The sequence below is a fragment of the Peromyscus californicus genome, unplaced genomic scaffold (assembly GCF_007827085.1).
Source record: "Peromyscus californicus insignis strain IS unplaced genomic scaffold, ASM782708v3 Scaffold_23__1_contigs__length_62951481, whole genome shotgun sequence".
Taxonomy (NCBI): domain Eukaryota; kingdom Metazoa; phylum Chordata; class Mammalia; order Rodentia; family Cricetidae; genus Peromyscus; species Peromyscus californicus.
The window spans coordinates 60,778,646-60,802,066 of NW_026294534.1; the positions used below are offsets into that span (position 1 = coordinate 60,778,646).

The following is a 23,421-nucleotide window of genomic DNA, read 5'->3' on the forward strand; positions in this document are numbered from 1 at the left end:
ACCCTGATGTGAGACCCCGCACTCCTCTACTGAGGGCCCAGGGTGGTGCACTCTTACATGTCATCTAAATCTTTATTTGAATGTATGTGTGTGTGCACATGCATGCCAGAGCCCTTGGAGGCCAGAAGAAGGCTCCAGATGCTCTGGAGCTGGAGTGGGTGCTGGGAATAGAGTGTGGGTCCTGTGGAGCAGCAGCGAGTGCACCTCCTGGGTGAGCCATCCCTCCAGTCCTCCTCTGAACCTCAGCCCTTCCCCTTGGCCTTCGTTTCTCTTTTTCTGAACAAAGACCATGCTTGCTGCGTCTCTGTCTCACACCCTGTTCATTTTAAAGCTTAACAGACATGACCCTGAGGCAGCCCGGCTGTTCATGGTTGTCTAAACTTGGGTGTGGGTGAGGGGAGAAATAACCCTGGTGTTTTCTACGTTGGCATGAGGCACCTTTGGAAACAAACCTGGGTTTTGTCTGACATTGGAAAGGCACACGAAACCTTTGTGTTTAGAGCTCCAGTTTCGGCAGGATGCTGTGGGAGGACCCTTCTGTACGCTGTGAATGTGTTGCTGTCATTGGTTGATAATAAAGCAGTTTTGGCCTGTGGCAAGGCAGGATAAGGTGAAGTGGTTCAATCAAACTGAGGACCCAGAGGAAGAGGGCGGAGTCAAGGCAGACACTTCAAGATGTGAAGGAACTGGTAAGCCGTGGGCCACATAATATTACATAGAATAATAGAAACGGGTTAATTTAGATATAAGAGCTAGCTAGTAATAAGTCTAAGCCTTCGGCCAAACATTTATAATTAATATAAGCCTCTGTATGGTAATTTGAGGAGCGCATCGGGGGTATAATTGGGCAGAAGAGACAGAAAGTTCCATTCCAATGTGCTGCACGAACATTCACATAAAGCCTGAGGAAGCTTTAAAAAGGGTTCTAGAATCCTAGTTACTCTTATTAAATAAAAACCCTGAGTCAGATATCAAGGGTGAAAGCTGAAAGATCAGAGAAGCAGAGCAGAAGCCACTAGAGACTTCTTACCTCTACAAATCCTCAGATAGGCCGGGCAGTGGTGGCGCATGCCTTTAATCCCAGCACTTGAGAGGCAGAGCCAGGCGACTCTCTGTGAGTTCGAGGCCAGCCTGGTCTACAGAGTGAGTTCCAGGACAGGCACCAAAACTACACAGAGAAACACTGTCTTGAAAAAACCAAAATAAAATAAAATAAAAAACAAATCCTCAGACCGAATGGGGGCCGAGATCCTGTCTCCATTCGTCTTATATTCCTGTCTCTACCTCACTAGTGCTGGGGTTAAAGGTGTGTTCCACCATCACCTGTTTCTCTTCTAGACTGGTTCAATCTCATGTAGCCCAGGGTGGCCTTGAACTCCTGATCTTCCTGCTTCCTCCTCCCAAGTGCTGGGATTAAAGGTGTGTGCCACCACTGCCTGGCCTCCATGGTTAACTAGTGGCTAGCTCTGCCCTCTGATCTCCAGACAAGCTTTGTTTGTCAGAACAGAAACAAAATGTCACACAACACTAGAACACAGAAGAGAAGCCAAAAACAACTTCGTAGTTACATCTTTCATGCGAGCTGCAGTACAGAGACACCATGGCATGTGGGCTTGAGCTGCAACATGGCGGATTCCCATTCTTACATGGGCTGCAGAAAGAGGTTTGTCTCAGCTGCTGCCTGCAGGCTTGAGAACACAGCTGCATGCTCTATGGTGGGTTAGGGTTTCTGCTCAGACAGACAAAAAGGGTTAGAGATGAACAGCAAGGACAAATTCAGACAGCAAGGCCTCTAAACAGGTCACGGTGTACTTAAAAGATGTACGTAGGCTTGAAAGAGAAGAGAAAATATATACAGCTTAGATTAAAAATATAGATTTAAAATAATAAAGTCCTTAGAAAGGGGTGTAAAGTAATATAAAGAAAATGAGCCACAAGAAGATGAAAAATGCACAGTCTGGATTATGTATGCTGTGTTTTCTTTGGGTGTTTTGACTTTTAACAAGCTAACTGCTGAGCGACATTTGATTGTGGGGGCTGCTAGGTTAAACCAATCTATATATTTTGAAAATATCTTGACTTCAAAATTTGAGTCTGGGGATATGTTGCTTTGGGAAGAAGGTTCTGCTTTTGTTTCCACAGAAGATAAGAGGCTGTGGACTCATTCTGGGTTAGGAAAAATCAGGCTTGACTAAGGAAGACCCCCTGAAAATCCTGAGTACAGACATGGGAAAATAAACGTAAAGTAACTACAAGACATGTGATGTATATTTTACCTGCTTAAACATAAAATAAGAAATTATCTGTGGCTGGCTTGTGTACAATATACTGTTTATATTTATATTAATATATGTGTATATGTTACCTTTAAAAGTTTATATATTTTCAGAACAAGGGGACCAGACACAAATAAAAACACATGGCCTAGATGATCCAACAGTTCAATACTCTGTTACAGTTTCCTCTGAGTTCTGCATCCAAACAGCTTCAAGGCTGCTGGCTGAGGTGGACCAGCCACACAAAATACCCCAGTTAGGACTTGACCATAATTCTAAATTTTCTCAGGGTTCCCATAAGATTGCAAACACCCCCAATCAACAGGAAGTAGTCGAGAGACCTACACCCAAATTCCCAAAATATTGTTTATGAATGTTTGTTTTCATTTAAAGGGGGTTGGTTATAAATTGTTAATGGTCATAGTCAATCTCTTTCTAAAGAAGAAAGGGGGATATGATATAGAAATCATGGGGAAAAGGGTAGATTATTATGATGAAAAAATGGTAGATTATTGAATCTATTTCAATCCAAAAAACAACTGTTAAGCTAAAAATATTTTACATTGGTATTGATTTTAGTTTATTGATACAAATTTAAAGTCAATTTTGTTATATTGTATGTATATTTCTACTCTTATTTAAGGTATTGTGTTTATACAGCTCAATTAAAAATATAATGTATAATTTAAAATACAGATTAATAGTTATCTATAATAGTCAAACCTATAGTCATGTTAGTTAGGTTTTCTAGGTGTGCAGAGATATACTCCAGATAGATAGCTAATCTTCAAATACTTCAAAGACCTACTAATTATAGCATTTAAAATGTTTTAATAACTTAGGATTCTTTTGACATGAGACACATCTGCTCCTGGCAGCAACAATCTACTCCCGAGAGGATGATGGGCACCAAAGACACTCCATATGGAATTTGTTTTCTTTTTGGTAAAACTGGTCTATTGGGCAAGAAACTGCCCTTGCCTCAACTGCTGACAGTAAGTACGCTGTCCAACCTGGACAAGCAGGACACAGGAAAAGTGACTGCTGAAAATTGCCAAGACAGGGTAGGACAGTCCTTCAAATTTTCCTGCTTCTGAAAAAAGCCTGTCAGATATTCTAGGCCTATAAGCCAAATTTGGATGCCCCAACATTGCAGAGAAACCTTGGGTGACTGTCCAGGCAGCCAGCTGTCTCTGTCATTTCTTGCTTTTGTTTTGTTTTGTTTTGTTTTTGTTTTTGTTTTGAGACAGAGTTTCTCTGTGTAGCTTTGGGGCCTGTCCTGAAACTCACTCTGTAGACCAGGCTGGCCTTGAACTCACAGAGATCTGCCTGCCTCTGCCTCCCAAGTGCTGTGATTAAAGGCGTGCGCCACCACCGCCTTGCTCCTCAGGTCTTTTGTTCTGCCCAGATTAGGACCCCCAAAGAGACCACTGGAGACCAAAGATGTCCAGACTGCAATAGCAAGGTTTACTTCTCGGCGCAATACAAGGTAGCAGGGAGCCCTCGTCCGCAACACCCGGCTAATCGAGGCACGGGGGAGAGTTCCTCTTTCTTGGGGAGGTTAGCTTTTGAAGGCAAAAACTACAAAATTCTTCAGAGAGGAGGGGGTTAGTACGGGTCCACCCTTGATTGGTCCAGTTTTCCTGAGCTTGGACTTTATCTTATTTTTTGCTCTGTCAGGAGTTTTACAGCCCATCTCCAAAATTTGGTCATGTTATCTTGTGGGAGGGGGGCATCTCGTGGTTAGTTACCAGCAGACAGTCTGATTTTGTACTTTTAAAACTTCTGACTTCACCCTGTTTGGGAATGGGGAACTGACTCAGTTCTGGCTATTTTAAGATGTCCCTTTCCTCAGTTCTTCGAGCCTTAGGGGGAACTGGGGTGGGGTCTCTCACTTTGATGGAGTTAAAGACTAAATAATTATAGTTATAATTTCCTTAATTATGATAAAGTATAAATTATATATAAAACTTTAGACTCAGGCTGGAGAGATGGCTCAGAGGCTAAGAACACTGGCTGTTCTTCCAGAGGTCCTGAGTTCAATTCCCAGCACCCACATGGTGTCTCACAACCATCTGTAATGAAATCTGGCTCCCTCTTCTGGCCTGCAGGGACACATGCAAACAGAACACTGTATACGTAATAAATAAATGAATTTAAAAAACAAAAAAAAAAAAAAAAAAAAAAAAAACTTTAGACTCACCAAGATAGGATAAATAATTGAATGTTTTCTATGATTTTGTCAAATACAAATAGACTAAATATTGTAACTAATTCTTGCTTGGTAACTGTTTTGTTATATGTAATTTTACTATGTTAAAGTTAAAACCTTCTGTTGCTGTGTGAGTCGCTACACAGGTGTGTGGGTTCACGCAGGTCTGTGGAATGAAGACACAGAGGCATCTTAAGAATCAATCTAGCCTTTCATGGCAGCAGGGGGGTCCAGCCTCGAAGGACTGAACCCCTTTTCCCTTCACCTAGAGCATATTTATTTACTCTTTTTTACAGTTTAGATAGTTAATTTCTGTACCTTCAAAGAAACCTAAAAGGACCTCCCAGAGACCAAATGCCAGGTGCAAATTACTTGATTTCTCAGGTACCTCGGTTTTCCCGGTTTCCTGGACCAAGTTTTGCATAGGCCTTTGATCCTTGGGGTACTCTCTGATCCTTGACTCTCAAATAAGATTCACATAGGGCGATAAGAGAAAGAAAAGGTGTGGTTAAACAAAGGAAGGATTAGGGCCAGGTGCACCTCTCTGGAGCCAGGCTAGGAGCTCAGCAGGAATGCCGCCAAGACCTTCCTTTTTGATTAGACAGAAAGGGGGAAATGATGTGGGAGGATCTCTCTGTGCGCTGTGAGCATGTGTTGCTCTCATTGGTTGATAATAAAAGCTGATTTGGCCTATAGCCAGGCAGAATAAGGCTGGGCGGGAAAGCCAAACAGAGATACAGGGAGAAGAAGGGCAGAGTCAGGAGAGACACCAGTCAGCCGCTGAGCAAGCAGGACATGTAAAAATGAGGTAACAAGCCATGATCCTCGTGGCAAAGCATAGCTAGAAATGTGGGTTAATTTAAGTGTAAGAGTTAGGTAGTAACAAGCCTGAGCTAATGGCCGAGCACTTGTAATTTAAATTAAGCCTCTGAGTGATTATTTGGAAGTGGCTGCAGGATGGGGTGGGACAGAGAAACTCTGTTTACAGCAGGACACCTGAGATCAGCAACAGCAACCCTGTGGGCCTGTAGCTCAGTGGGTAGAGTGAGGTACCGAGTAAACTGGGTGTGGCAGCACACTTGGGAGATGGAGGCAGGAGGGTCAGGAGCACAATGTCATTCTTGACTATTGTGGGCCAGCCTGTGCTATGTGAGAGCCTCCTTAAAAAAGCAGGCTGGGGGGAATGGAGAGATGGCCCAGCAATTAAGATCACCGGCTGCTCTTCCAGAGGACCCAAGTTTAATTCCCAGCACCCACATGGCAGCTCACACCTGTCTGTAATTCCTGTTCCAGGGCATCTGATACCTTCACACCAATGCACATAAAAGTAAAGTTAAATAAATATTTTTTAAAAGGTCATGTTATTTTTTTTTTAAGTAGATCAGGTGTAGTGGTGCACACCTTTACATTCCAGTACTTTCGAGCAGAAGCAGGTGGGTTTGTGAGTTCAGGCTAACCAGGTCTACACAGTTCAGGACAGCCAGGGCTTTGTAGAAAGAACCTATTTCAAAAAAATACAGGTAAATAAATAAGTAAGTTAAAAAGTAAATAAATAAGCTTAAAAAATAAAGGAAAAGGCCCAAATGGAAAGCTGTCCCTGCGTAGACCCCACAAAGGACACGTGCTCACAGGAGGGACTGTGCCAGCCCGATCCAACTCATCAGGGAAGTCACAGGTGTCCGCAAGACTTCCAGGAGATTTGGGGGCACAAATACATTTTTCCTTCAGTACTCATGGCCTCAGCTAAACACGGATGGCAGATACTGCATGAAAATGGGTGCTGTGCTGCCCCACTTAGGCTGAGGCAGGAGGATCAACCTGAGTTCCAGCAGATGTTTGAAGGATTACCTCCCTTAGCTAGAACACCAATGATAAATTATTCTGGCAAGGTGAGCTCATTGGGCTTATGGAGCATGGCTGTGAGGTTACAGGGGTGTGGAGGGACCCCCATAGCTGCATAGATAGAGTCCCCTTGTAGGGTATCCACCAGAGAAGACTACTCAGACATGGGTTCAAGCCAATAGAAACTCTTTATTAGCGGGCCAGTGACTGCCCTGGGTGTTCGGGATCCCAGTGTAGCCCTGAGCCTTTCTCAGGGTGAGCTTTAAAGCACAAAACCAAGTCCTGGGTTGTGGTGGTATTGTGTTCCCCAAAATATTGTGTACCTTAATAAACTTATCTGGGGTCAGAGAACAGAAAAGCCACAAGATACTTAGGCTACAAAATGTTAGCACATGCCTTTAATCCTAGCATTGCAGAGACAGAAATCCGTCTGGATCTCTGTGAGTTCAAGGCCACATTGGAAACAGCCAGGCATGTTTAATCCCAGAAAGCAGCCTTTAATCCCAGGCAGTGGTGGTAGAAAGGCGTGAGGACCAGAAACTAGAAGCATTTGGCTGGTTAAGCGTTCAGGATTTCGAGCAGCAGTTCAGCTGAGAGCCATTGGGATGAGGACACAGAAGCTTCCAGTCTGAGGAAACAGGACAAACTGAGGATCTAGCAAGGTGAGATAATGTGGCTTGTTCTGTGGCTCTGACCATCCAGCATTTCACCCCAATAACTGGCTTCAGGTTTGATTTGATTAATAAGAACTTTTAAGATTCATGCTACACTGGGTTGACATACTTCAGTTAGCAAGAACAGAAGAGGAACTACAGAAGCCGAAAAGCAAGGTTAGTCATTTAGAGAATTTCCCGGAACTACAGGCTTTGATGGATGAGGTTTACTTATTTTTTCATTTTTAGCAGGTGGTGCTGTCTTCGTGCTGAGGTTCGTGGCCTGAACGGCACTTGATCATGGAAGTCAGCTGTGCTGTGGTCTGGGGCCTGTTGTGTCCTTCAGTTAACTTTCCAACTGTGCAGGGCTAGCGCCTCCTGAGACCCCTGCCATGCGGGATTAGGACAGAAGCACAGAGGGAGAGGGAGGCTCCCAGGAGCTGTCCAGAGCCCCTCCCCACCCTGTTCTAGGAGGGACTGCCACTACCCAGCAGGCCCGATCCTGGGGTCTCCTGAGCACCCACAGCGGCTCTGATGGAGATGGCTGCTGCCCTGGGGGACAGAGCTGGATAGCGGTTAGAGAGGTCAGAGCCGGCACAGGCTGGATCAGGAGGATCTCGGAGGGGCCTGGCTAAGCCTTGAAGTCTGTCAAGGAGGAGATTCGGAGGGGTGCCACTAAGCCTGGACACAGGGATCTGGGGACCATCCTGACCCCACCTGCTGCTGCAGGGCTGCCAGGTGCCACCCAGGCTGCCGTGGCGCCAGCCACCAAACCGGATCTCACTCGGAAGCAAAAGCCATTTGTTCTCTCTGGTCACCTTCCCAGCTGCCCTGAAACCACCCGGGATCACTTTTCAGAGCACCCGCGGGTAACCAGAGGCCTCCAGTGACCTGTGAGTGGCCTTGAGTCAGAAGGAAACAGTGTGCCCTGAATCACACACCCTGGCATTTGCCAAGCATCCAACCGGGCGACTGGGGAAGGTCTCTGGGCCGGTGCTGGGGTCCCACCGGGCCTGCCTGGGACTCACAGCTCTGTGTGGCTACAGCCAGGGGTCTCCTGCACCCCTCCAGGCCAGAAGCCCCACTGTGCTTTTACCGGTGACCCTGAGTGATGGTTTAACCTCTCCGTGTCTCGTTCCCCATCTCAGCAATAAGATGTCCTGTTCCCCACCTCCTGTGGCCAGAGGAGCTACATCGCTTTTTGTTTTTGTTTATTTTTTTGTTTTTGGGGTTTGTTGTCGTTGTTTGTTTTTCTGTTTGTTTGAGTCTCATGTAGCCCAGGCTAGTTTCAAACTTATTATGTACTCAAGTAGGACCTTGTCCTGGTCACTTCTGCCTCATCCTTTCGTGGGCTGGGAGGATAGCCCCACTGCCCAGTCTGGTTTTGAACATTTAACAATCCTCCTGCTCCAGCCTCCGCAGAGCTGGGATAACAAATCTGCACTACCTTGCTTGGCCAGCATGGACTATTTTGTTCCTCTGTTCAGTCAGGGTCTCACTATGTTGCCAAAGTTGGGCTAGAACTTGCCCCAGTCCTCCTGCCTCGCCCGGCCACCCAGCTGGACTCTCCCTCATAGAAAGTCGCCAAGGGTGACTCAGCCATGTGTGGTGGCGCACAGGCACCCAGAGGCAGAGGATCAGAACCTCAGTTATCTTCACTACATAACCAGCTCCAGTCCAGCCTGAGCTACGTAAGACCTTGTCCAAAAGCAAAACAACAAAAAATAGAGAACTGAAAGACTGAAGCAAACAGAAATTAAAATCTTTAAAAGCCAAGTTCCAGCCATGGCTGATGGAGGAGGGAGCCACGTCCTGCCACACCTGGATCAGGTGTCTCCCACCCGCCTGCTTGGCTCCCGCCTGGCCTGGCCTGGCCAGTCCCAAGATGACTGAGCCAAGCAATCTGGGCCCCCAGCTCTGCTCCCAGGAGGGTGTCCAGAGGGAGGGCGGGTCTCAGCTTTGTCCTTCAGCAGCTCTCAGAGACTCCCGTCAAAGCCTCGGAGAATTCCAGGGCTCAAGAAGAGAAGAAGGGACCAGAGGAGGGAGAAGCCGGTGAGGGCCTAGGGTGCAGCATCTCAAAAGGTCCTGAGGCACGGGAGGGGGAGGCAGCGGCGGGCGGCAGGAGTCCAAGGCCGTTGTTGGCTACACAGAGCATTCCAGGACAGTCTGGGCTACATGAGACCCTGTCTTAAAAAACAAAAGCAACCAAGCAGAGCAAGCCACCCTCTGAGTTCATTCCTGGGGCTGTGCAGTCTGGAGAGGGGTGGAGACCTCTGTGGACCGTGGGCTTCATTCGGTCCGTCACCTGCTTCCACACACGTGCTAGCATTGTCAACCCGAGCAGACCCAGAACCACCCTGGAGCCCAGCCTCCGGGCAGGCGAGGGTGGCAGTCTCCAGGCTGGTTAACTGAGGCAGGATGGCCCTCCTAAATGTGGGCAGCAGCCCATGGACTGAACGACCCTGAGGCAGCGGTCATCTCTCTCTGCTTCTTGACTGGGGCTTGTCAGGGTGTTTTATCACGGCAACCGCAGAGTGACTAAGACACAGAGTTGGAACCAGGAGTGGGGGTTAAACCTGGAGCTCTGGCCGGAACAAGCCCTTTTCTCCCCTAAGTGGCTTCTGTCAAATACTTTGTTACAGCAACAATACAACCAAGACACATGGCTACGATGTAGTGAGGGCCTCCTGTGTGCAGCTTCCTGCGTCTCCCCTCCTGTCTCCATGTCACAGATAAAGAAACTGAGGCACAGCGACGAAACCCACTCAGCCTAGGGCCCACAGGGAGACTCCAGCCATCCCTGAACGCTCGTGGCCTCGGGCTGCTCTGAGCCCCACACATGCGAATTTCAAATGTCCACAGCTCCCAGGGAGTGTCGGGGAGTGGAGGTCTAGGACTGGAGCCTTCTTCCAGGAACATGGGAGCGGGGTCACAGGACCTGGGTGCAAGTCCAGGCTCTGATGCTCAGAAATGGGAACCCTGGTGAGTCACAGCCCCTACTGAGGCCTCCATTTCCTCATCTGTAGAATGGATAGAGAACCAGTGAGAGTCAGAACCGAAGCCCAGTCCTCCGCTCCCATCTATAAAAGAACCTCATTTGTTCACATTACACAGACCTCCCTGTATAAAGGTATGGTTGTGTGTCGATGTCCCAGTGAGATGCAGACAAAAGGTCCCGAGGTCTCAAAGGCCTTTAGAAGACCTACCCATCCCTGGCCTTTGTTATCCCTCTTAGCAAGTAAGAGGTAAAGGTTGGAGCACTGGCAGCTGTTTTGGGTCATGAGGCAACTTTGACATAAGTCAAGGATTCCATAAACAAGGAGGGAAGAAGGCCAATGACTACAGTAGCTGAGCTGGACCTGTCTCTGTGGTGTCACCGTTTTATCATCTTGCCCCTGACTCCCAGCTCACACCAGCGTGGCGTCCTTCCCCATGTCCAGTGACCTGTGGCCCAGCATGCTACGCATCTCGTGAGTGACCCCATCCCAGTGGCCTGTGCCTGCCAATCGTGTCTGGGGCCGGGGAGAAGCAGGCAGACCATGTTCACTGGCTTTCCCCAGGACTGTGGATGTGATACCAGTGGCCATGGGCCCAGGGGGATCCCCAGGTTCCCGGGATGGGGCATAGAGGGTCTGGCAATGGGTACCCTGCTGGGGCTGAGCCCTGCAGCCAACTTTGGAGTCTTCTGAAGGTCGGGCTGGCTCATCTTCCAAGGAGGGTGGGGACAGCTCGTGGAGACCCCGGCGAGTGGCCCGAACAGCCCGGAGCAGGGTGTGAGTCATTACCGCCACCAGGACCAGGGCACCTGAGCCCAGGATAGATGCGGCCGCTGCACCCGCCTCGATCTCGAAGAGCAGCAGGGTGTAAATGGCCAGTGCTGAGGAAGGAATGGGTCACTTACTCACTCAACAAACATTTGCTCTCCAAGCCCTTGGGGGAGATCCCTCAAACACAGAGTAACAGCAACAAACCCTGCACCGGAACAGGTAGGCGGTCTATCGAAGCCTCGTCGCCATCACTGCCATCTCCAGATAAGGAAACTGGCAGGTGTGGTGGCGCACGCCTTTAATCCCAGCACTCAGAGGCAGAGGCCGGAGGATCTCTGTGAGTTTGAGGCCAGCCTGGTCTACAGAGCGAGTTCCAGGACAGCCAGGACTATATGGTGAGACCCCATCCCCCAAACAAACAATCTAACAACAAAAGTGACTAGACACACGGCCCTGTGGTTGAGAGGACCTGGGTTTGGTTCCCGAGCTCCGGGGACTCCAGTTCTGTGCTCAGGTCTCAAGCAAGGTGCACAGACAGACAAGCAGACAGAACGCCCATAAACACTGGGGTGGAGGACACCCCGAAGACTCACAGCCCAGAAGAATGCAGATGGGATTTTACTATTTACTTTTTTCCATTTTTACTGTATCTGTTCACTGTGTGTGTGCGCGCGCGACACGCCACAGTGTGTGTGCACGTGGAGGTCAGGGGACGCCTTGGGGGCAGATTCTCTGGAGTGTGGGTCCTGGGAACTGTGCTAGCAGTCATCAGTGAGCAGCCCTAAAAACGGGGCTCCTTATTTAAAGATTTATTTTTACCCCACCCCTTCTGTGTTGGTGCCCATGGAGGCCAGGGCAGGCTGTCAAATCTCCTGGACTTCAGGGAGGTTGTGAGCAGCCTGACGTGAGTGCTGGGGACCAAACTCCTGTCCTCTTAACCGCGGAGCCACCTCTCCAGCCCCTTCCGGCGGAGGCACCTCAGTGGGACAGCACTTGTCTAGTGGGCCCGGGATCCCAGGTTCCAGCTACAACGTGGTAAAAGCAAAACCAAGTCCTTCCAGAGCCTGAACTGTAGCTCAGTGGGTAGAGAGCTTGCCTGGCATTTGTGAGGTCCAGGGTTCAGTACCGAATGAACCGGGTGTGGCTTTGCCTGTCATCCCACACCATGGAGGCAGGAGGATCAGAAACCCAGGGTCATCCTTGGCTACATAGAGAATTTGAAACCAGCCTGGGCCATGTGAGACTCTGTCTAAAACACAAATAAGAAAAAGCAAAAGTCAAAACAGAAAGGGTCGGGGCAGGGAGATGGCCCGGAGGTTAAGAGCACTGGCTGCTCTTGCAGAGGACCTGGGATTGGTTCCCAGAACCCTCTAGTTCAGAACCACCTAAAGCTGCAGCTCAGGGCTCTATGGCCTCTGACCTCTGTGGGCACTGCACACACAGGCACCACATACACCTGTCCTCCCAAGGCTTAGGAGGTGAAAGCAAGATCAGAAGTTCAAGGCCAGCCTTGGCTACAGAGCAACTTCCAGGACAATCTGGCCCACATGATAAATAGTAATAATCAATAAATAATGAGTATTAATGGAGAATCCTCTGTCCATTCTAAGCATCAGGGACACTCCTCACTCTTGATTGATGGGGAAACTGAGGCACAGAACACATCCAAGAAGAAGTGTTGGAGCAGCTGCCTGATCTCAGGCTGCCTGGCCCCAGAGACCTGTGTGCACCCCGCCCCCGGTCCTCTGCCCCCACACACCTGCTAAGTAGACGGAGACCCCACAGCAGAACAGGCCAAGCGCCGAGTGCCTGAGGAGGCGGCAGTCAAACAGAAACCAGTCCGACCTGAAGGAGGACGACAGGAAGAGGGACAGTGACACCAGGCCAGTCGAGAGACCCGCCCCTCCCCCACCGACCTACCTGACCGTCCGCTCACCCACCCACCACCACCGCGTGCACCCAGCCACCCGTGTATCCACGCACCCACCCATTGTTTGAATCTGCGCGGTTCCACCAGCGTCAGGTGCTGTGGGAGACTCAAAGCGGGACGCGGGTGGGACAAGGAGCACCTCACCGCATCCCCAGTGCTCCAGGTGGAACCATCTACACCCGCACCCCTGAGCTCAGGGTCCTGAGGGACCCCTGGCCGGGCTGCGGCTAGCTGCTGATTCACACCCGACAGTCCTGTCCTTCCTGAACCCTGCCGGGGCGGGAGGGGGGGGCTGGGGTGCAGCTCCGATGATTGGCATGTGACCCCGGGATGCACCCCAAGCACCAGCGAGGGAAGGTGGGGGGTGGGCGGGCACCGGCGCGCTCTCGGAGCCTCAGTTTCCCCCTCTGCAGGTAGAGGCGCTGGCGTCCTACCTGCCCGGCCCCGGCCCGCGTGCCAGCTCGGCGCCCAGGTGTCCGCAGAGCGCGGCGAGCAGCAGGCAGCTAAGCCCGAGGACCTGCGCCAGCGCGGCCAGCGCAGTCGCCAGCGGCAGCAATGCCCCAGCCGCAGCTTCGGGTAGCCCCGCGTCGGGGTCCAGCTCAGGGTGCAGCACGTCGGTGCGCACACCCCGCAGCTCCGCGCGCCCCGCCTGGAGCTGGAACAGCAGCTGCGCAGCCAGCGCGACCAGCACGGCGGCTGGGATGCCCAGCAGGGTCATCGCGGCCAGCACCCGGCCTCCGTACGAGCGGCCCATGGTGCGGGCCTGGGTTGAGGAGAAGGCGCGGGGAGGGGAGGCGGCTGGGGTGGGATGGGGCGCCACGGGCCTCTGGACAGGGGCCCCGAGTGCTGCGCGAAAACTTGGGAGAAAGTGTTTTCTGCTTTGTTCCGGCCGCGGGCGCCGCCCCCGGGTGTGCGGAGGAGGACGGGGAGGGAAGGGGGGGACAGGAGGGGCGCGGCGGGGAGAGCCAGAGCCTGCGGCAGAGGGGCGGGGCCTGATGCAGAGGGGCGGGGCGCGGCTAAGGCGGGGCCAGGGGCGTGGCTTAAGAGGATGGGGCTCAGGGACGCCCCAACAGCAGCGTCCGAAGGGACGGGTCTTCCACGTGTGCGGTCCGGAGTGGGGCGGGGCCTGGCTCCTGCGGGCAATGCTGGGTGGGGCCCCCGGGAAAGGGACCAGAAAAGGGGGTCTTGCGAGGCGCAGCTAGGAGGGCTCCGGATGCGGGGGCGAAGAGGTGACCAGGTGGGCGGGGGACACAGGTGGGGTGGTGCCTGGAAACGCACGTGTTTGGGAGAGGGAGCGCAGGGGCGGGGTCAGGGCGGGGCCACCCGGATTGCCCCACCCTAATGGGCGGGCTTGAGGGGGTGGGAAAATGGGGAGGGCCCAGACCGCAAGGGTAGGCCTGGTCTTCGTAGCTAGTTCTAGGACAGTCAGAGCTACATAGAGAGACTCTGTCCCCAAAAAAGAAAGCCTGTGGAAGGGGAGATGAAGAGACAGCAGGAGATGGAGCTGACCGGGCTGGCCTCTGAGTCCCGATCCGACACAGGCAGAGGCACAGAGCCCGAGGATGGAGATAGGGGGACCCACAGGTGCCCGGGGTTGGAAGCTGGACCTCTGCAGATGCAGACAGGTGCCTCCCCGTCGTCCTGAGCGCCGGGCTTCTGGCACTTGGTTTACTAAAAAAAATAATTAAGATTTATTTATTTTATGTGTATGAATGTCTTGCCTACATGTATGTCTGTGTATGTTGTGCGTGCCAGGTAGCTGCGGAGGTCAAAAGAGGGCGTCGTTTGCAGATGATTGTGAACCACCATATGGATGCTGGGAACTGAACCTCCATCTCCAAGAGCAGCCAGTGCTTTTACCCACTGAGCCGTCTTCCTATATTAAATGCGTATATGTTTGGATAAATTGGGCACACTGACAAAGGCCTGTCTTCATTGCAATTCAGAGGCGTAGGCAGGGGACTGTACGCACTCAGAAGACAGTCTGACCTAGAGGACACTATCTTTAAAAGTAAACAGAGGGACTGGAGAGCAGCTGGCTCAGTGATTAACCGTGGCTCAGTTCTGTTTCCAGCATGCAGGTCAGGCAGTCAGGGGATCCCACACCTTCTTCTGGCCTCTGGTCTCACACTCAGATGCACACATTCCGCCCCAAACATATAATAAAAATTAGAGCAGGTGGTGATAGCGTGCACCTTTAATCCCAGCACTCGTGAGGCAGAGGCAGGTGGATCTCAGAGTTTGAGACCAGCCTGGTCTGAGAGCAAGTTCCAAGTCGGCCAGGGCTGTTACACATAGAAACCCTGTCTCAAAATAGATAAATAAATAAATAAATCTTAATAAAATGCAGAGTGCTTGGCTGTAGCTGTGTGGTAGATATGTGTATGTCAGGCTCCGGCTCCAGTGTGTGAGTGTGCCGTGTGAGCCTGTGGGGGTCTGTGTGTGGTGCAGGTGGGCGGGGAGTGCAGCAGCTGTCTGGTGGACTGTCCACCATGCCAGATGTTTCCGTGGGTGCTGAGGACTTGGACTCATGTCCTCCTGTTTGCATAGCAGGACTCTTACCTACCAAGTCCTCTCCTCAGCTCCCTTCCACGGTTTGGTTTGTTTTTATTTATTCTGTTTTTCGAAACAAGGTTTCTCTGTGTAGCCCTGCCTGTCCTGGAAAGAGCTGTAGACCAGGCTGGCCTCGAACTTAGAGATCCGCCTGCCTCTGCCTCCTGAGTGCTGGGATTAAAGGTGTGGGCCACCACCGCTACTCAATTGGCTACTTTTAATGAATTGAGATGAAACTCTCATACAGGTAGCAATGTTTTTATTCAGTGATTTATAGCACATTTACAATGCAACCCACCTCTGCCTAGTTCGGGAACATTCCATCTCTGGGGCAAGAATCTGACAAGACTGATGAGAGCCCTTCCCATCAATCAGTCCCCACTCTCCTCAGTGAGCAGGCAGCCCCTGCCTGCTCAGCCCCCCTCGTGGTTTTCCCTGTTTGGGACATCTCCTGCCAGAAGAAGCCTTTTGGGTCTGGCTGTGGTCACTCCATACCAGTGTTGTAACCTGTTCCGGTGCCTTATTCCTGTTTGTGGCTGAGCAATACTCCACTCTGGACACCCCACATGAGTTGTTCTGTTGATGGACATTTGGGGTGCCTCTAACTTTTGGCAAGTGTCAATCACAATGTTCCGAACAGGCATTTGCAAGTATGGGGGCCCCTGCCTCCAGTAGTGAGTTCTAGGAGTTGAATTGCTGATTCGTATGCTAACTCCATTTTACTCTTCCTGTAACTACAAAACAGGTTCCCATGGCAACTGTACAATTTTCATATTCCCATAAAGGGTAAATGAAGGTTTCTAATTTTCTTTCTTTTTTAAGATTTATTTATTTATTATGTATATAGTGTATGTATGCCTGCATGCCAGAAGAGGGCACCAGATCTCTCTATAGATGGTTGTGAACCACCATGTGGGTGCTGGGAATTGAACTCAGGACTCAGGAAGAGCAAGCAGCCAGTGATCTTAACCTCTGAGCCATCTCTCCAGCCCCTAATTTTCTTTTTTAATTAGTATTTTAGCATTCCAGCCAGGTGGTGACAGTGCATGCCTTTAATCCTAGCACTAGAATTCGAGGCTAGCCTGGTGAGTTCCAGGACAGCCAGGGCTACACAGAGAAACCCTGTCTTGAAAAACAAAATCATAATCATAGTAATTTAAGGACAACTTGTAAGAGTAGGCTCTTTCCTTGCCCCACGTGGGTACCCACGATCGAATTCGGGCAGTCAGGCTTGGTGGCCAGCAGGCATCCTTATTCAGTCTTGAGCCTCAGTTTCCCCCACTATTCCAAGTTGGGGACAGAGGCGGATGAACTGCTTGCGGGGTCACGACTCCTCCTTCTTCCTTTATCTTGTCAGATTCTTGCCCCAGAAAGCCAGGCTCGTCAGCCCCGTGGACGCGCTGGACGTCTCATTTGCACGCACCATCCCCCTCGGGCCGCCAGAGGGCGCGGTAGGCAAAGCTAAACCCTCGGCTTGCAGGTCCCATGCGCTTCTACAGAGGCAGGTGCCTGTCCCGAGGAGCGGCGCTAGACCCGGCTTGGTATCACGTAGCCCAGGCCGACCTAGAGCCCTCTACATAACCAAAAAACGGCCTTGAGCTCCGGATCCTTCTTCTGCACGCCTCTGTTTTCTTTTTTATGTGTTGTTGTTTTGCACAAGACTTAACATAGTATTTTTGTTCTGTAAGTGTGTGGGCATGCACGTGCCACCACGAGCGTGTGGAGGTCAGCAACTTGCGGGAGACCGTCCTCCCTTCCACCATGTGGGTTCTGGGGACTGGACTCGGGTTGTCAGTCTTCACAGCAAGTGCCATTCCGCACCGGCCCTGCACCTGCGTCCAGAGCGCTGAACGACAGGCCTGCACCACAAAGCCCGGCTGCAGGAGTGGGTTTTGTTTGTTTTGAACAAGGTATTTGAGGCTGGGGTTCTATGGTTAGAAAGCTTGCTTAGCATGCACTAAGTCCCGGGTACCGTGCCCGGGACCTGTTCGTGGGGATCCCTACGTTCTTTCGAGGACTAGGGGTGACCTGGAAGAGGAAACTTGTCTGTCTTTGGCTGCCGTTCCAGCTGCTCCTTAGGCTGAGGCAGAAGAATGGTGAGTTCAAGGCCGGCCTGCACCGCTGTCTAGGGAACGTCCTGAGCATGCGGGAGGAGAAGGCTAATCGGAGCCCCGCCCCTGCAGCCGGGGTCTTCCGGGGGTTACCATAGCCCCGCCTCTAGCGCGCCCCTACACCCAGGTACCCATGGGGGTCACCAGAGCCCCGCCCCTGCAGCCGGGTCCCCCTGGGGGCCACCAGAGCTCTGCCCTTGCACCTGCATCCCCTGGGGGTCACCAGAGTCGTGGCGGCTCCGGCCCCGGCCCCGGCCCGCATCCCGGTCCACGCGGTACTTGCGGCGGCGCAGAGGCTCGGTGATGCTGCGCCTTGCGGGCTCATCCAGGTCCTCGGGCTGCAGGAAGCTGCGGTCCAGCAGCTCCGCCGCCTCCTGCCAGTTGGTGAAGCAGGCGGGTCCCAGGCGCTGGATCTCGTCCGTCGCGTCGCTCGTCAGCACGTCCCCACCCGGCTTGAGCACCACGACGGCCGGCAGACGACGCACGGAGAACTGGCGCCCGAGGTCCCTGCGGGGAGCGCGCGTCAGCCCGCCCTTGAGACCCCGCAGCTCCCGATGCGCTGCGCGCGCTGCCCCCGAGGGCCGCCCCGGGACCCGCTGGCTCCCCAGGGCTTCTGCACCGGCTCCTCACACCTTCCCTCTCCCTGCCCCATCCTCCCTTCCAATGTCCCCCTGCTGTATGTATGTGTATCGTTGGTCTGCTGTCGCTGGGAAGAGGGAGGCCCCGGGGGCAGGGATTTCAAACAGCTGAGGAATGTTCCGGAAATGTGTGTTGAATGAATGAATGCATACTGTGAAAGGCTATCAGATAACGTCAAGCTGGGCCTCTGCGTGGGAGTGACATTTGAACTGAGATCTTACGGGTGGAGGGAGGGACGGAAGACTGGGGAAAGTGTTTGTTCCGGACAATGACAGAGTATGTGCAAAGGCCCTGGGGTGAGACCCTGACAGGTACAGCTGGCATCTCACAGAGACTCTGAATGGTCAGGGGCAAGGATGTCAGTTCTGAAGCCACCAAGAAGCTGTGAGAATCTCCAGGAGACCCTGCACCCCACTCCCAGCAAGGCCAGAATCCACCCCTCTGTGAGCTCCACATTCACGGAGTGAGTAAGGCCAGCATGAATTCTCATTATGAAACTATGCCTTGAACTCTCCATGCAGACTGAGATCTCACAGAAATCAGCCTGTTGGGATTAAAGGCAAATGCCACCACACACATCTCAGCTGAGGTTTTTTGTTTGTTTGTTTTGGTTTTGGTTTATTGAACAGTTTCTCTGTGTAGCCTTGGCTGTCCTAGAAATTGCTCTGTAGCCCAGGCTGGCCTCCAACTCAGAGATCCACCTGCCTCTGCCTCCAGAGTGCTGGGATTAAAGGTGTGGGCCGGCGCCACTGCCGCCGCCACCACCACCCAGCTTTCAGCTGAGGTTCTCAATCCATGATTATTGGTTAGTTTTTGTTGTTGGTTTTTTGTTTTGTTTTTGAGGCCCAAGCTGGTCTCATGTTTATATAGACAAGGGTGACTTGCTGAGCAGTTACAGCAAACTCCTTTAATCTCAGCCAGCGGGAGGCAGAGGCAGGTGGATCTCTGTGAGTTCAAGGCCAGCCAGGTCTATAGAATGAGTTCCAGGACAGCCAGGACTACACAGAGAAATCCTGTCTCAAAACAAAAACAAACAGACAAAAAAATGACTTTGCATTCCTGATCCTCCTGCCTGTTGGGATGATGGTTTATGTGGGTGGCTGGGTTCAAGCCTGCTGTACAAGACTCTGCCCACTGAAACACAGCTTTCTGTTTGATCTGCTGTGCCTGAGTGTTTGCCTCGATGCATGCCTGTACACCACCTGTGTGTAGTGCCCACAGACACCAGGAGAGGGTGCCAGAGCCCCAGAACTGGAGTTATAGATGGCTGAGCTTCCGTGTGGGTGCTGGGAACTAACCTAGGTCCTCTGCATGAGCAGCCGGTGCCTTGACCTCAGAGCTTCTCTCCAGCCTGTTTTTTGTCAACCCCAGGGTCTCTCTATGGAGCAAGGCGGGCCTTAAACTCCTCAGCCTCCCAAGTGCTGGGATGGGAGGCCTGCATGCCACACCAGGGTCTGGCTGAGTGAACTTTACCCCAGATGGCAGGTTCCTCTACGACACTTAGAGCTCGTATTTCTTTCCCTGGGGACAGATGCTGCTCATGGGGGGGGGGGGGGAGCAGAACCTACTTGGCAGCACAGGGCAGTGAGCGGGTGTCCCAATCATCATCGTGACATGTGGAATGGGGCCCTCATGACCAGACCCTTGAACTCGTGCAAGACAGTCCGTGAGATGGTGAAAGGTCAGGCAGTCAGCTGCTCATTACAGACTGCACAGCTCACCTTCCCCCAGCGTAGCGCAGACACCAGCCCCGAGGCAGTTCAGCCAGGGGCATGTGGAAGGCGGTGGCGCCAGGAGAGGGGACTGGGTGGCCAGATGTCACTACAATGAGTCTCTCTCAGAACTGGGATGAAACTCAGAGCCTCTGGTTTTATTACTGGTAGTACAAATGCGAAGCTGGGTGTGGTGATGCATGCTTGTCATCCAGAATTTAGGGAGCTGAGGCAGGGGGGTTGCTGTGAGTTCCAAGTCAGAACACCAAGAGAAGTTACAAGGTGTTTCGGAGGGTCAAGTACTTGCTGTCCAAGGATAAGGACTTGAGTTCTGGTCCCAACAGCCCAAAAGCAGGGTAAGTGTGGTCGCCCAGGGACCCTTGGGGCTTGCTGGCTGCGAGACTAGCCCTGTCTGTGAGCTCAGGGTACATCTGAGAGCCTGACGCAGGAATACGCTGGAGTGCCCGACGTCAGCCTTCACCCCCACACTGGCAGTGCGTGTACACAACACATATGCTTGGGGACAGGTACATGTGCGGACACACACACACACAAACCTAAAGTGCCTGGTGCGATGACTGTCATCTCAGCACTTAGGAGGCACAGACTGTACGATTAGGAGGATTAGGGCCAGCCTTGGCTACATAGCCTGCTGGAAGCCAGCCTGGTCTACTTGAGACCCTGTCACACAGTATCTCTCCTTAAACAGGAAACCGGAAGTTCTAAGTTAGACACAACCTTTAAAGTGTGACTCTTTGCCTGGTGGAGGCAGAGGCAGGCGGATCTCTGAGTTCCAGGCCAGCCTGGTCTACAGAGTGAGTTCCAGGACAGCCAGGGCTACACAGAGAAACCCTGTCTCCAAAAACCAAAAACCAAAATCCAAAGAGAAAAAAGAAGTGTGCTCCTCTCCTCTCCTGGCTCTGCTGCCTCCCATGGCTCCCACCCTCCCTGGTAAAAGTGACTCAGTTCTCCTAACTGTCGTCCTTTCCAAGACACTGCGGTGCCCAGTTGGAGACCCTCTTCTGAGCCATGCCTCCTCGTGTCCAGCTCTGGTGGTGGTGTTGGTTTGGGGACAGGGTCACCCTACATAGTCCAGGCTAGCCTCAAGCTCCCGCTGGTCCTGCCTCCACCTTCCTCGTGTGGAGACTGCAGTGTGTACCCCACATCCGATTTTCACAATGCTGGGGATGGAGCTATGGCTTCACAGATGCCAGACAAGCACTCCAGTAACTGAGCTACAGTACCCACCTCTTGTTTTAGAGCTGGCCTTGAACTTATAGCAATCCTCCTGCCTCATCTCCAAGCACTGGGATGGCAGGCTCCTGTGACTCCCCCTAGCAGCCATCTTGTGTTTCCCCGTCCCCTGCAGTGGGCTGTGACGGAGACGGATGGACCCCCTCTTTCTGCGCTAGCTCCTAGTACCGGACAGTAAACACTGGTTCACCTTCCACGGAGACACCTTCTCCAGGAAGCCCTCCCTGGCCTTCCCTGGGGCCTCACCTCCTCAGGTCATCATGGAAAGGCAGGAACAGCCACTTTTCAGGCATGTCCCTGAGGAACAGGTCTTGTTGCTCCTCCGTGGGGTCCTGGGACACGTAGATCAGGGCCAGTTGTGCTGCCCGCAGCACGTAGAACTCATCAGTGAGTCGAACGAAGAAGTCTTTGAGGACCGGGGCAAAGGCCTGGCACTGGGGACAGGCCCCGGCGCCGAAGAACAACAGCACAAGGCGATTCTCCAGCCGGCGGCTCAACTCGGCCTCGGTCTCCACCTCATCCTGGTCACTGTTGTTCCTGATCAAGATGCGGCCAGAGAAGAGGGATGCCATGGCAGTAGTGTGTGAGGGGCTGGGGGCCCAGGAGAGGGATCTGCTGTGGCCCGGAGCCTGCTTACTGGGTTCCCCTAGCCCCAGGAATAGATAGGGACCTCAGAAGCCAGATTAGCCGCTAATCCTCCTGTAGGTTGACCTCTACAGGACCAGCATTGGTTTGAGGTGACAGGGAGGTCTCATGGACCTTCCACAGAGCCAAGCTGCTTGTGAGGTGTTAACAAAACAGAAAGCCTGTGAGCACTGAGGCAGGGGGATCACGCAAGTTCCACAACACCCTGGGATATACGACAAAAAATGAGAGGGGTTATGGTGTGGCCAGGAGTGGAGCCCCTGCCTAGAATCCCCCAGTGGGGGCTGGGAGCGTGGCTCAGGGGTGGAGCCCCCACCTAGAATCCCCCAGTGAGGGGCTGGGGGCGTGGTCAGGGTGGAGCCCCGCCTAGAATCCCCCAGTGAGGGGCTGGGGGCGTGGTCAGGGGCTGGCTTCCATCTCCTGCAGCACAGTAAAGCAATAAACTCCGGTAATGAAGGGATATGCTTATTCATTTCTAGGCAAGAATTTTGGTAAAAACCAAAATAAATGCTGTAGGCTCCTCCCTTTTCTGTCCCCTCTCATCACCCAGAGTACATCTGGAAACTCAGTTTTCCAGCACCCCCTTAACCATCAAAATCCAGATAAACTTTTCCAAGGTGAGTGTGTCACCCAGGCAGCTGCAGTCTTGCTCTGGGCTCGGACATGCTCCTGCACAACTCAAAGAACCCTTTGTTGCTGTTGTTTTTAAGAAAGGGTCTCTTGTAGCCCAGGCTGTCCTCAGAATTAATATGTAGCCAAGGTTGACCCTGACCCTCCTGCTGCCCCAGGTTGTGAATCCTGGGTGTCTTCAAAGACAAATAAGGACAGAGAAGATGCAGATGGTTGGACAAAACTGCTGCAGGGAGGGAGAACGCAGGAGCCATTCCCAAGGCAAAGTCCTAAGGACCCGGGGGGACTTACTCAGGAGCCCACTCTGAGCATGTTTAGTTGTTTTTTAAGCATTTATTACGGTAGCAGGTCCCACATGCCACAGTGCACTTCTGGAGGAGAGAGGACAACGTGCAACAGGCGGTCTCTACTTCCACCACGTCCTGGGGATCAAACTCAGGTCGTCAGGCTTGGTGGCAAGCGCCTTTACCTGCTGAGTCCTCTCTTCAGCCCTGCACATGTTCAGTTGAAGATGATAGTTTAAAAAGAAAAGATAGAGCCGGGCGGTGGTGGCGCTCGCCTTTAATCCCAGCACTCGGGAGGACAAGGCAGGCGGATCTCTGAGTTCAAGGCCAGCCTGGGCTACAGAGTGAGATCCAGGACAGCCAGGGCTACACAGAGAAACCCTGTCTCAAAAAAAAAAAAAAAAAAAAAAAAAAAAAAAAGGAAAGAAAAAGAAAGAAAGGATAGAAATGTTTGGGGCGGGGTGGGCCTAGCTGGAAGTCAAAGATTAAAGCGGAAAGACAGGAAGCTCCTGGGCATGCTCAGCTTGCCTCTTCAATTTCGAGCAAATACCATCAGAAAGGACACTAAGAAGATGCGTCAGCTCCAGCCATTACCAACACTGCTGGCTTTACAGGTGTCACATCACTGTCCTTCCTTCTCCGGGTGTGTCCAGGTATTCTCCAGCTCCTAAGTAGCCAAGGGTCGCCTTGGACTTCCTGAGCACTCGCCCACCTTGTTTACAGGGTAAGGGAACTGGGCATGGAAGCCAGGGCTTTCTGCGTGCTAAGCAAGCAGGCTACCAGATGAGCTCCTTCTTCCACATGTTCAGCTCTTCCAAACGGGGACTTTCTCAGCCTCACAAGTCTCCTTCCTCACTCTCCCTAACACCGGGATTAAGGGCAGACCACCAGCCTGTATTTATTTTATTTATTT

General features: G+C 52.2%; 2 protein-coding genes across 3 annotated transcripts; both read right to left on the minus strand.

The window, feature by feature from the left end:
* Positions 1 to 8,180: 8,180 nt before the first annotated feature.
* Tmem221 (transmembrane protein 221) lies at positions 8,181 to 13,832 on the minus strand. Of its 2 annotated transcripts, XM_052752539.1 has the most exons (4): positions 13,115 to 13,623; positions 12,510 to 12,595; positions 10,630 to 10,860; positions 8,181 to 10,003 (listed from the first exon to the last, which is right to left on the minus strand). In XM_052752539.1, the coding sequence occupies exons 1-4, from the start codon at positions 13,432 to 13,434 to the stop codon at positions 9,948 to 9,950; spliced, it is 693 nt and encodes a 230-aa protein (XP_052608499.1). In that variant the 5' UTR covers positions 13,435 to 13,623; the 3' UTR covers positions 8,181 to 9,947. The 2 variants fall into 2 exon arrangements, with proteins under 2 accessions (XP_052608499.1, XP_052608498.1); XM_052752538.1 differs by lacking the exon at positions 8,181 to 10,003 and having other exon boundaries at positions 10,017 to 10,860; positions 13,115 to 13,832.
* Positions 13,833 to 15,475: 1,643 nt separating this feature from the next.
* Positions 15,476 to 23,273, minus strand: Nxnl1 (nucleoredoxin like 1). The gene is given in 3 exon segments (XM_052752559.1): positions 15,476 to 17,559; positions 17,562 to 17,851; positions 21,196 to 23,273. Coding segments are annotated over 3 exon segments (714 nt in total). The 5' UTR covers positions 21,522 to 23,273; the 3' UTR covers positions 15,476 to 17,461.
* Positions 23,274 to 23,421: the final 148 nt, after the last annotated feature.